This window comes from Lissotriton helveticus, chromosome 1_1 (assembly GCF_964261635.1).
Source record: "Lissotriton helveticus chromosome 1_1, aLisHel1.1, whole genome shotgun sequence".
In the NCBI taxonomy this organism is placed as follows: Eukaryota; Metazoa; Chordata; class Amphibia; order Caudata; family Salamandridae; genus Lissotriton; species Lissotriton helveticus.
The window spans coordinates 995,161,068-995,174,959 of record NC_136057.1 but is presented as its reverse complement, the minus strand read 5'-3'; the positions used below and the strand labels follow the sequence as shown (position 1 = coordinate 995,174,959).

General features: G+C 41.2%; 1 protein-coding gene across 1 annotated transcript in view; it reads right to left on the bottom strand.

Annotated features, from left to right (window-relative positions):
- Positions 1–13,892, bottom strand: part of EXOC4 (exocyst complex component 4) — a 1,743,085-nt gene that overhangs the window by 223,218 nt on the left and 1,505,975 nt on the right. Inside the window, exon 15 of the mRNA XM_078677470.1 lies at positions 598–742. Within this exon, the coding sequence (XP_078533596.1) occupies positions 598–742 (145 nt within the window). The remainder of the gene's footprint in view (positions 1–597; positions 743–13,892) is intronic.

Below are 13,892 nucleotides of genomic sequence, written 5' to 3'. Positions count from 1 at the left end.
CGGAGTTCTTTCTGGAAGGTTGTTTATTTTTCCACATATAACTTTTTCGCACTCGGATATCAATTACTCAGTCACTAAAACCTCATCATCTTAATGACCATCACATCTCCCTTGCACCACCGCTAACTGTATAATGCTTTACAGGTACACCATGGTGTTTGATGAGAAATCCGAGGTTCATGCCACTCAAATTTACTCACCATTATAAACCTGTGGGTCTCACCCCCACCTACCACTTAGGAGCTCGATTCTAACTCTTTATTTTTCAGGCAATTCTGTTGGTGCACAGCCAACTTGTACCTCCCCAAATGAGAACTGGCTGGTAAGGAAAACATGGGAATTTGAATATTGAGGCATGTGCATCTGAAATGCCAGCAGGGGCGGAGACACTTGTAAGTAGAGAATAAAACACTACTGACTTTGCCTCTGGTGTATGCCCTTTCAGTCACCACCCAGGTGAGCAGTACCTAAACGCCCCAGTTGAGAAGCCTCGGTAGTACACTCGCTCTTTCCTCCCCTGTTGCCCTACTGCATCAGTGCGACTAGCATCAATATCTTAGAAATTTCAGGTGAGAGCCACTTGTTCGTCAACAGTACCTGACTTCTAAGTGCAGAACCAGTAGGCAGCGGTCTGCCATCTCTTGAAAGGATCTAGCAAGCTCGACGAGGGTCTGCATGATCTGCTCCGACACTGGTGGAAGCTCCATACTTGAATGGCTGTCGGAGCCTGGGGAAAGAGCCGCTGCGAACAGAAGAAACAGAGACAGATAAATGGATGCATAATGACGTCACAGAAAGTAAGCCAATAAAATAATATTGCTGCACAAAGTGTAATTGTTTCTGTAGGAATTCCTGTTTAACCTACCATTAATTCACACAGCCTTATGAGATATACAGATTCGGAGATGCAAACAAGGATAAAGGGAGTTTAGACCTACTGTCTGATTAATCAGCGGTATAAAGTTGTGATGTTATTTTGACATTTCTTGGCATTCTCAGATTCGATTACAAGGAATGTGAGTTTTGCATTGGTACAACCAATCAGAAGGCTTAAAATGCAATAAATAGCCAGTTTTGTTACCAGTGCTTTAAATGGGCCTGTACTGTCTGGTACGGAGTACCAGCACTTTTTTATTTCAAGGTGGACAGTACCGGCACTTCTCAAGAGAAATGCAATACTTTGAATTGTAGAGTACTTGGACTTCTCAGAAACCAGCAGGTACTCTGGTACAGAGTACCTTCATTTTTATTTTTCCATTTCAAGTACTGGTTGTTAGTCTGCAGTGGAAGCCTTTAGACGCACTTGAGCAGGAGACAGGAGTTTTTGTGTTTTAACAAATAATAAAGCTGTTATTGAAAAGGTTTAAAATAGCCACATGTTTAAACTTCAAATTAAATTTAAGACACTCATTATTGTAGGAGAATAGGTCTACGGTGGAAGTAAAGCACCAAACCGGAGTCCCTAGCTAGTACTAATACTATCTAATTTGCAGCATATGTTGGGTACACCAGCTAATGAACTGTCTCATTAAAGGCACTTGTGGAGCTCCTCTCTCAGCTGCCTAACCTCATATTGTAGAATGTAGAAATTCACACTTTTTACAGAGGCCCTTTAATACTTTAAAAACTTCCCCATTCTGATGCACTTTCTGCAAAACATGTCAAAAGTGAGATGTGAAAAAACTGCTCCTTACAATAAATACAAAACTCCAATTGCTGTAGCAAAGTTATATTTTCTGCGTATTCACCCCAGATATTACCACCTTTTCTGGGCCCTATTTACCCTGGTATTAGGACTCTGTGGCTGTGAAACTGCATCATGTGCTACAGTGTATTTTACTGTATCCCTAAAATGGTATGGGACAATTGATTTTATCCAATTGGTGTATTTAATACAAAGGTTAGGCCATTATAAATGGTGCACAAATTGTACCAGTGGTGTGGAAGTTAACTGTCATGTGCTGGCTGTAGAGTGCATTTACACCACCCTACACATCAAAAAAGATATTCCGCCAGAGAAAACCTGTGTACTCTGGGGGAGCTGTAGTGACACATGACAGGTAAAGGTTTTTGCGGTACAGGAAAAAGGTGAGTCTCTTCTAGCGTGTGCCTTGTAAGCCCACATTGCTGGGTGCCTTATTTATAAACATGTGGCATACTACATATTGGGAATAGTGTGCCTTTACACCAAACAATTGCCATTTCCAGGGACAGGCCTATAAATAAATAAAATCAACATTTTATACCTCCAACTGGTAACACACCAGAGAAATGGTTCCAAGTTATTTTCACTTAGTTTCAAAAATCGAATTCACTGGTGAAAAGCACATATTTGTTAACATTAATGAAAGAGTAACTTTAGGGAAGTGGACTTTGCGATGCATGAGAAAAAACTGCTTTAGAACCAGTCTGCCACTCAACTCTATTCTAGAGGTTCAGTACACATTCATAGCTGAGTGTTAATGACTCTGCTATCATAGGACAATGGGTTGGTTTGTGGGCCAAGGAAGGCAGTGGCGTTGTCACCACTGGCCAAATAAAAGGGGTTACCCACCTAGAAGGGGGACTGGAACAGGTGGCAGAGCAAAGGAACACCTTAAAACTTCTTTTGACTTAGTAATGCTAAATGGGGCTGGCAGAAACTTCTCCCATGCATTCCTAGATTCTATTACTCCAGCCCCTTACTGCTAGAGAACCACTATGGCCTCATCAAAATAGGGGAGTAGCTAGAACAGAACGAGAGTTCTTCCGGGTTGAGAATGGCAACATTTTTATTTTAGGCCTTCAGGGAATTTGTGAAATAAACCAATAGAGGAAGTGTTCAAAAAGTAGGTGGAAATAGTGCAAGACTAGTCAGGACTGGGTGCAGACAATTCTGCAATTGCTGGCTAAGGTACAGGATAAGACTGGCACTCCACCACCACCACCTCAGAAAACTCCTTGACACGGGAAGAAAACATCTTGAAAGACAACGACTCTATATGACTGCTGGAAGTAGAGGACTCAAGAACAGCTGACACGTGCTAGCACCCCTGGGCTAGAACTCCTCTCCAATGGTCAATTATTTGGCTACCTGCTTGCATCTTCCAGTGACACAAACATCAGAAGGACTCCCGACTCGAAGAAGGAACAGTTGACCTCTGTGGGCTAGACCCTGCAGGACCCCTTTCCGGACAGAGACCTGGTACTAAGAAGCCTGCCCGCGGGACCTGAGGGCTGCAGCTGTTACCAGGAGGATCTTTCCCAGAAGTGGGAGAACAGCAGGATGAAGTCATTTTTCACCTCTAGAGCACTGGGAGAAGGTGCTGAGGCTTTTCAGGGATGGCATACTTTAGACAAGCAGGTTTGTTTAGTTCTGAGCTTTTTGCTGCACTGAAACTTGGTCAGCTGAACCTTGTGGCGCCCTGCCCTTCCAGGCTACAGCTTCCAGCCTTTACTCGCTGGTAAAATATGAGAACCACGAAAGCAACAAACTTCTAACCTTGGACAGGGCCAGCACAGCACGCCTATCTCAGCAGCGAAGCCTCTTTGCCAGCTATAAATTCAAGCTTTGTCCTGCCCAGGATTTTGGCTCTAAAATTAACTGCTTCAGCGAAGCTGAACAACAACATATCCACCTTCATGGGACCTGCACCAGCTTCAGCTTTTGTCCTTGCTCTGCTGTAAAACTTTGAGCTCCAAAAAGTAGGTCCTAAGGTAAAAAGTTTGACTGGTGTGACCGGTTTAGCTTACCTGATCTTTGTTCCATCACAATCAACCCGAAATCACACCTACGGCCTAGTTAACTACGAAGTGATATTTTTGTTTGATGCGTTATTAATTCAATGCACCTTTTGCCTTAAACATTTTAAATTCATATATCCAGTTCTCTTTATCCGATTTTGATTGTTTTGTGATTTTCCACTTACTACATTTTAAATTATTTTTCTAAAATGATTTGGGATTTTAATTTGGTTGATTTCTTGACTTTCCAATTGTTGGTACAGCTTGAACCTAATGCGCGCTTCTCTAGGGAACTGCCTGTTGTTTATACCACAGCTGCCACAGGTTAAGCAGTATTTCATTGAAAACGACATTAAAAACAAACTGTGTGCTGAAAGATATTTTCCAACAGTGTTTAACTGAACCCCATTTTTGAAAGTTTATTTGGCATCATGAGGACTTCAGTTTCCAGAAAACTGGCAATAGAATTACAAACAGGAGACCCCAAAATATGTCTCGACTGTGGCTCCAAAAATCCGTAGGATGAAACTGAGGCCCGGTTCATGCCATCTTTCACATGCACAATTCCTTCATAGTAGCATGGACATGTACAGGCATAGCTTTGGCCTTGCAGTTGGCGACAGAGCACCAGCAAACAATACCAGGCTCCTAAGGCAAACACGCATTGCCAAAGCCAATAGGTCTTGCTTATGCAAGAGCTATTGGCATTGTATTTTAGCCATGTTGTACACCAATGTGACTGCTGTTCAGCATGGCTAAGAGTTCATGGCGTGGAGTGAGATGAGGTAGATCAGGGTAAATTAGAGTGGGGGAGATTGTAGTGGGGTAGATTAGGATAGAGTGGAATAGGGTAGACTGGAGTGGAGTGAGCTAGATTGGGGAGGAGTGGAGTGAGGTAGCTTGAGGTAGAATGTGGTAGTTTGTAGTGGGGTAGACTGGGGTAGAGTGGGGTAGACTGGGGTAGAGTGAGGTTGACGGGTAGACTGTAGTGGAGTAGAGTGAGGTAGATTGGAATAAAGTAGATTGAAGTGGGGGTAGAATGGACTGGGCGGGATTGGAGTGGGGTAGACTGAATTGTGGTAGATTGGGGTGGCTGGATTGGGATAGACTGGGGTGGAGTAGGGTAGATTGGAGTGGAGTAGGGTGAGGTGGAATGGAGTGAGCTGGGGTAGACTGGAGTAGAGTGCGGTAGATTGGAATGGATTGGAGTAGACTGCAGTGGGGTAGATCAGGTTAGATTGTGGTAAAGTGAAGTGGGGTACATTGGAGTGGAGTAGAAGGAAGTGGGTTAGATCAAGGTGGAGTGGGGTAGGTACGGTGGGATGAAGTGGGGTACATTGGAATTGGGTAAACTGGGTGAATTACAGTAGGGTAGAATGGAGTGGAGTGTCCTCAGGTGTGATCTTTATCATACATTCCTTTACCAGTCATGCCTTTACCACAACAATGACTGGTAAAGGCATGCACGGTAAAGGAATGCATTGTTCAGGTGCATTTGTTGTTTAGGCAGCATAGTAGAGACAAGCCTGGTTTAGATAAAACATTTTTTCATGAGAAACAGACACATATGTGCACTTCTGTGTCACTGTTAAGACTGTAAAAAACAGTGCATCACTGCAGCATTATGAACAATGGTAAAATGTGCATAGTAGCGTGTAATTGTGGAAAGCAGGTAAAAATATCAATTAAATCAATGAAAATTTTTTATTGCTTGATTAATTAAAACCATACAATATAAAATCATCAATTACACAGCCATAATTAAAAACAGTTTCTTATTTCCAAAGACCAAGAAAAAAAATTGTGGACGAATTTAATTCCTCTATATTACAAATCTACAGTTCTTTACTTTTTATAATAAAAAAACCAAGTTACACCCCATAAATTCATACATTTTGTGCAAATTGGCCTGTGCAAATTATGTTTCTATATTAACTGTTTTAAACTAACCAAAGTTGCTATTCTCATATCACAGACTTCTAATTTCTCTTTCGTTAAAATCGAAAATTTGGTAAAATTTGCATTCATGATTATGTCAGTTGGCTTAAAACAAATTATCAGAGCTTGTTTACAAGTTCGCACTCCTCTTATGTTAAAATATTTTTTTTTAATGGACATGGACATATACAAACTAAGTAGATCATATTTTCTTCTCATTGATTGCACAGTCTGCAAGGAGTCGGCTTAGATCGTTGCAGCTATGGCATTGCATGCGTTGATCCTGGGAGATATTGGAGGAACTGCTCAGACACGGCTGATTATGACGCTCAAGCAAAAGAACTTGCTGACAAACTAAAAGTACGTAAATACCCAGCAAACACTATAAAGAGGGCAAAGAAAAGGGCAAGGAACAATCACAGAGATTCCCTTTTGGAGACCTATGAAAAGAATGAGACAGAAAGAGAGAAAAGACCAATATGCATAACAACATTCAGCATAGCGTCAGACAAAGTGGCTAAACTTGTAAAAAAAACATTGGCAAATAGTTAACAGTGGAAACTTGAATATACCCTTACCTATGGTTTCCCATAAGCGGGCGAAGAACCTAAGGGATATATTAGTACACACCCGCCCTAAGCCACAGAACAGAAATAACCAGCAGGTTATCAGTACCCTACCTACAGGCCACCATCCCCATGGCAACTGTAGTGTGTAACCACATAACAGTTATTTTCCTTTATCTACCCCCTTTTTACCATACCAACTAGGAGCAGGAATAAAAAATTGAGCTTACTAGCTAGGGATTTTTAATTAGCACCAATCACCACTCCACCATACACTGCACCACACATAGTTTCACGTAATCAGTGCTCCTACGTATCCTTCGCAAGTCGCAGCACGCCCCAAGCAGTAGATTCTTAGGATGGCCCCAATGATGAAGCATGTCACCTAGGGGCAACCCTGGGTGAGTGAGGGGACTCAAGAAAAGAATTTTTCTTTTCTGGCAAGGCGAACACAAAATTTGGGAGAACCTAAAAACTTTTTCTACAGGCTAGGTTCCCACGATCCATCACATATGGATTTTTGTTGTGTACTTTAAAACACAGGAGGTTGAACCTAGCTGTATCCTCCTTCTCCCTCCTTTTTGATTGATCCTGGGAGATAGCCAAATCTTGCTTTAATAAATACATTTTTCAGTTTTGCAGTCCAAGGTATCTCTAAATAAGGCTAAGATTTGAGCATCTTGTACTCATTTATGACCATCAATGCATGTGCTCTTTTAGTAAGCAGTTCTTTGTCTTTCAACAGCGACAATCGTTTTGTTATCCCGTTAATTGTCTTTTTTGAAGGATGCTGATGTTACAGCCATTTCCCAAACCTCGTGTGCTAATAATTCCTTCAGTGCAATTTGTGTATTTCCTGCAAGAGTAAGCAACCCATAGGATTTAAGGTATTAGTTCTTATTCGTTTCCATACTTTTATATATTGACCCATCCGTGCAATTTGCTGGTTGGATATACCAGATTCCAATCTAATTTGTGCAGGTGAAGCATTGGCGGGGAGCTGAAATATAAATTAAAACTTGGGTATTAGCATTATTGAAAAGTATAGAGTCCTTGCCACAGAGTGCTTCACTGCCATATGTGAGACTGGTCAGCATTTTTGCATTTATTACCTTTAACAGTGGGAGATTACTAGGACCCCCGGGAACTCTGCAGTGTACGAAATGCCATTAATAGGGAGTTACTTCTCTTTATCAGCTCTGCTATATATAGACAAAATGAGCCCCTATCGTCAAACAAGACACCCAGGTATTTATAGGTTTTCACTTGCTCTAATTGTCGGTTTTGCAAATACAATTTATTTTTATTGCATTTCAATGCCTTGTTATTGACTTACATTACCTTCGTTTTTGCTTCATTTATTACCATCCTGTTCTCCATTGAATATTTTGATATTTTATTTATCAGACGTTGTATTCCTATTTTGGTTTGACTTAATAAAATAACGTCATCGGCATACAATAGATTTGAAATTAGTCTGTTTTCCAACTTAGGTGGATGTGCGATCTCATCTAAAACTTTAGTTAAATCAGATAAAAATAAAGTAAATAGGTAGGGTGCTAATACGCACCCTTGTTTTAAACCCCAAGATGTTTCAATTTTTCTAGATAATTGTGTGCCTGTACCTAATGGAACCCTAGTCCAGGTCTCATTATATAGTAATTGAAGTGCTTTCAGGAGGCCCGGGCCGATTCCTTGTTTTTCTAATTTTCGCCAGAGAATTTGCCGATTTACACAGTCAAAAGATGATTTAAAATCAACAAAACATAAGTATAGCTGTTGTTTCCTCAGTTTGTATTTTTCAATTTAGATTGCAAGTATTGAAATATTGGTTGCCGTACCTTGTCCTTGCATGAAGCCCGATTGATTTGATGAAATTATCTGCATTTTTGTTGCCCATTCTGTTAATTTAGACAGGAGGATTCATGCAAAGAGTATGGCTTCTGTATATTGCAACGTTATCAGTCGATACTTTGTTGGTTGTTCCCACTCTCCGCTTTTATAGATAGGTGATGCTATTGAGCCTTTCCATGACTCCGGTATGATTGATGTTTGCAGTGCTTGGTTAAAAACCCTTGTTAGGTAACCTGTCCAGAAAAGAACATTCTCTTTACCAAGTGCAGTTAGGATCTCGTTGGGACCAGGGGGCTCCATCAGGTCTCTGTTTACAGATAAGCTTACATACTTGGTCTTCAGTTGTATGTAATTCATTTTTTCCATTTCCCAGCTTTATTTCGGTCATTGTAGACCATAAAAGCAAAAGATAAAATACAATAATCACGAAATTTTGAACAATACAAAATATAGCCATTAGTAATTAATTGTACAAATTTCATAACAAGTTAAAAAACTTTCAGTTTTAAAAAACATTTAAAACAGAAAATTCATGGTTTAATAAGATCAATTAATTTTCTTTTTTATCAGTCACTCGTATCATATTATTTGGACCTGGGTTAAACTCCATATCTGGATTATAATTCAAATGAAGTTGTAAAAACTTAACCCAACCAGATTCAGTTATTATAGAGGATGTTGTTGTCCCACTAGCTTTATTCGGGTTATTAATCAGTTTCCAAAATTCTTTTGTATTGTTCTTTTTGCTAGTATATAGGGCTTTTGTCCAAACGGCCTGTTTAATTTTGATTTCTTTTCCCAAATTAGTTTTCTCACATCTGTATACATTTTCTTTAATTTACCGCAATAATGTTCGTTGTCTGGCCACTTCTTTACCATTCTCAATATTTTTTTCGCCCTCTCCTTAGCAGATGGCCTTCCGAGGAAATTTTAACGACTACCTGTGACTTTTTATTTGGTTGATATTTACTACTTTCTTTTTGAGTGTAGTTTGTAATTATTTTTTGTGTGAATAGGGTCCATTGTCCAACTGCATTGAGAGTGTCATTTTCAAAACAATGTTCAACCACCGATTGTGCTGTTTTTATAATGAAGGTTTTAGAGGTTTCTGACAAATTTAGGGGCCTATTACGATTGCGGATTTCCCGCATCCACCGGGCCGGCGGAAGCCACCGCCGGCCCGGAGGATGCGGGAAATCCGCTGGGGAGCCTTGCAAGACCCACCGCCATATTAGGATGGCTGGTGGGTCTTACTATCTGTCCGCCGCTTTTCTGCCGCGGGCGGATTCCGCCCGCGGCGGAAAAGCATTAACATGGCTGGCGGTGTCTATCAGACACCGCCAGCCATATTAGGATGTCTGCGGAAAGATGCCTTTACACGGCGGCATTTCCGCCGTGTAAAGGCATACGGATTTGTGTTTGGGGGCCCGTTGTGGGCCCCCAGGGGTGAAGGGGGGTGGGGGGTGCACATGGGGGGTACCTATGGTACCCCCCTGCATTTGCCTGCACAAAGCGGCAGGCACTGCGAGGTGCCTGCCGCTTTGTGCATGCAAATGCACAACTTGCTTTTTTATCATTGCGGCGGGTGCTGCTTCAAGCAGCACCCGCCGCAATGATAACAATACAGGATGTGACCGCCAGGGTGGCGGTCACATCCTAATCGTACAGGAGGGAACGCCGCAGCCCATGCGGACGTTCCCTTCTCCTCAGTGATCGTGGACGGACGAAAGTCCGTCCGCGATCATAATCGGCCCTCAAGTCTCTTATAGTTTACTGTGGTTATGTCACATGGAAGCGTCACATAATTTTCATGTGGTACACAGTTTAGTTTTAACTCAATTATTTGTTGGCTATGACCACTCCCATTTGGTTCTGAAATCTGGTAAAATGATATCTTCTGAAATAGATTGAGAGATACTACTGAATATTCAATCTGGGACTTATTGCCAAATGAATGGTAAGTCCATGCAGGGGGTGAAACTTGTGGTCATCGTCCATTTCGAACCCTTAGAATTCAAGGATTCCAGATCTTTTAATAAGTTCTTTCCAATTAACCCTTTTGGCCCCTTAGAGTCTTTAATTGGGGGATAATTAGGTATCGCCAATAAATAATCCTGTTGTTCTAAAACTTTATCGCTAACATATGACCACAGCAAATTCATACGAAATTCGCCTGAAATAATAATCTCAGGTTGCATATCTTTATTCAATTGCTGTTGTAAAATAGTTATAGATTACTAGCCTTTGTTTTCCTGGAATTAGGATCAGGATGAATATATAAGTTTATTAATAAAAATTGATTGATTGATTTTGGCTTGTTTTTATCTTTATAATGTAACTTGACTATTAGACAGTTGCAAATATTTAGAACTACTAACTCACTTTCAACTTTTAAATCTATTGAGATAAAGGTTGCCAAACCTCCGCAGGCTCTGCCATATTTATTTACTTTCGTAGCAGGTTTATAATATTCCATAAAGCCCTCTAGTGTAAAAAGATAGGAGGCCCAGGTCTTCTGAAGAAGAATTATTAGAAAATTGCCCGACATTGTAGTCAAATACTCGTTTTGAGATTTTGATTGTATACCTTCTATATTCAAAGAGCATATTTCAATCCTTTCTCCCAGATTAAATATCTCTTCCTGGACACCATTTGAGTGTTTTTGTCAAGCTTAGTTTACTCCATGTAGGGCTGCTGCTGTCAGCCACCCAAATTGTAGTTCCTCTACTACTTCTCTTTTATATTCCATAGTGAATATAGAACATAGCCGAATTGGATTTTTCAGTATAGAATATACCTGCTTGTTGTCTGACCTTTTCTGTTCACCCACTAATTTTTTGGGGGGAATAAATGGGCTTCGATAGGAGGGTTGAAGTGGCCTTGTGATTCCTATTCCCCAGGCCAAAAATACTTCATATTCATGCAGGATTAGGTCTACTATGCCAGTAGATTTCCAGGATAACAGTGTCAGTTCTGGGTTATCGACTTTATTGGGTAAAAATTCAATTGCTTCTGTATCTTCACTTCTAATTCTTTCTAATGAGGGAATTGCCTTACAAAGTTTAAGGATATTACCCCGGTTCAAGATATCATGCTTGCCCCTGGACTGGCATTCTGGCTTAAAAATGAGTTGTATGCCTTCTTCGTTATGTATCTCGTTTTTACTGCCGAGTTCTTGATTAATACTAAATTTGTTTTGCAGAGTATTAGGATAGTTAGATAATTCCAGATCTTGGGATTAGTGTGGTTGGTTGTTGACTCTTAATTAAACTATCCACCGTGTTATGATTCTTGCTTCTGTCAATAACCGGATTCTGAGATACCTCAATTTTCCACTTATTTTCCGGAGCTCCCAAGTTATTTTGATCAATCATAGTACCCTTGATATTAGCTCTATTCTTTTCTATTTGCACTAATTCAGTTTGCCATCTTTTTATTTCTTTCAACTTCTGGCTTGACGATTTGGTGGTGTTCTTCAGTTTTTACATTTTTTGGTTGGTCTTTTAGATCTTTAGTGGTGTTAGTTACTTCTTCAATGTTAGCTTCAGGCAGTTTTTTATTGAACAAAGGGTAAAGTGTTTTTTTACTTCGGTAGCTTTATCTGGCTGATTCCGTGTTTAATAGCTTTGTTTAAATTCTGTAGACTATTTCCTGTTACTCTTTTTTGAGGAGATACAGTAATTATACAGTTTTTTACATTATTTTTGGCTTTCCATTGTTTTTTCCTCTGTCTTTTTGACATTCAGGGTACTGAAGATGTTACAAGAGATGCTGAGTTCTCTTCTTCTAGCTCCTCTTTCTTTTTATCGATTACCTCTATGTTATTTTGAAGGATTAAGTTATTACTTGTAGTTATTTTTTTCTGTTACATCCTCCATCGAATATTCTTTATTTCCATAAGTTTGTAGATTTCATCTTAGGTCCTCAATTATTGTATTTAATACTTCTGGAGTTGTTGCCAATTTGTTAATCAACGGTGCACAATTACAATCTATATATGGTGCTATTGGCTGTGCCTGAGCCCGTGTTTAGTGTGTCTAGCTTCTGATCAAATCCCGCTACTGAAGATGCCGTAACATTGAGAAGATCTATTTGCACCTCCATTTTATATGATTGATTCTTTAGTACTTCTAATGTCAGTTGAGAAGTTCTTGGAAGAAGATCTCAGATTGCTCCTGAGTCCCACGTTCCAGAGGCTAATGCTCCTGGGACTTGGCTGCTTTCCATAGGGTGTTGTTTATTATTCCCACATAAGGGGCTCAATTGTTCTTTTTATTTACCTGTGTGTATTGTGGCCCGCAGTTATTATCATTATTTTGGTAGGGTGTTGTAACGGGGCGGTCTCACCAACCCACCCCGAGTGTGCGGGGTACCATGACTTAACATTACCAAAATCACCCTCTTTTCGTTCTCAGCAGCAGACAGACTATCAAGTGAACGAGTACGAGGGCGACCCTCACCTGGACGAGGAGTACGTATGGCCCTTTAACAAATGTGCCGAGGACGAGTGGGCGGACCTACAGGACGGCGCGTTGACGTCAAATCCGGCATACCCGAAAGAGAAGGTGTGTTTGTACACCCTGAGGGAGAAGAGCGAGGAGAGGCGTACGGAGGAGGAGAGCGAACGAAGAACCACGGAAGCAGAGTCCAGAAGGTCGGAGCCAGCTGGAGAGAGCCCACGGACGGTGGAAAAGCCAGGAGGCCAACTGCACCGCGATCCGCCCAGCCACTCACCCGGGGGAGGTGTGTGGCTTCTCCAGGTGCGTGAAAAACTCAGGGGTTGGGTGGGACGGAGAGGAGGTGCCAGCGTTTAGTAATTGGTATCCCTAGTCCCGGTTCCCTTCCCGAGCACTACATATCCCCGTAGTCTGCACTTGTACATAGGTATACAGTCACGGGTGTTTGTGACCTCTCACTCCCTTTTCCCTGAAAACTGTAAGACGCGAGACCGTCTTCTCACCCGTTCTTCTTTTCTTTTCCTTGCATCGGGTCCCGAGTCTTGAGAGCAAAGACGGACGTAACGGACCACATTCCCCGAAGGAGCCCGGACGGCTATCGGAGGAACGAATCAGCCCCTCGTCGGCACCGGAGATCCTCTAGGAGCCGATCCCCACGGAGGCCCAACACTGGGAGAAAGACTTGTTCTGATTTTTTGTACGCTGCAATAAAACCCACTATAACAAAAACCCGTTTGTTGCCCTTCACTCCGAGGCCACCCCTGCCCGATCCCGCTACAGGTGTCCTCCAACGCTTCAAATTGTCTGATTTCAAACAAAATCGTTCAAATTATCTTGATTTCCATTGCCCTGCTTAGAGCTCTCTTGTTGCCTGTTTTGTTCCATATCATTCCCAATTATATCAGTATTTATTTGAAGAGATTTGAATAAGTTATTGGTTCCACTAGGAGTTTTATGCGAATCATCTTCTATATTGTGGCTACATTGATATTCCTGGTTTATCTGAGTTAAGGGCATAGGTTCCACACCAGAGTTTGCGTTTTTAATTTTTACTGATACTTCAATTGGAAGTTGTGCACCTGATGACAATAACTGTTGAGCAATTCCCAACAATAATTCCATGGAACTTAAGTCCCTGGGTTGCAAATGTGGGGTTAGGGTGACAGTTAACATCTCCAGATCAGTTACTTGCCCTCATTGATTAGCCAATTCTTCCTTTAGTTTGGATGTTTGGTCCACTTCGTATTGGTAAGGCGCACTCAATCCTTGATTTAAACTAGTTATTCTTGCTTCACTCATTGGTTTAATTAGAGTTTGTAACTTACGCGAGTCTTGTTGTATAGTTAAGATGACT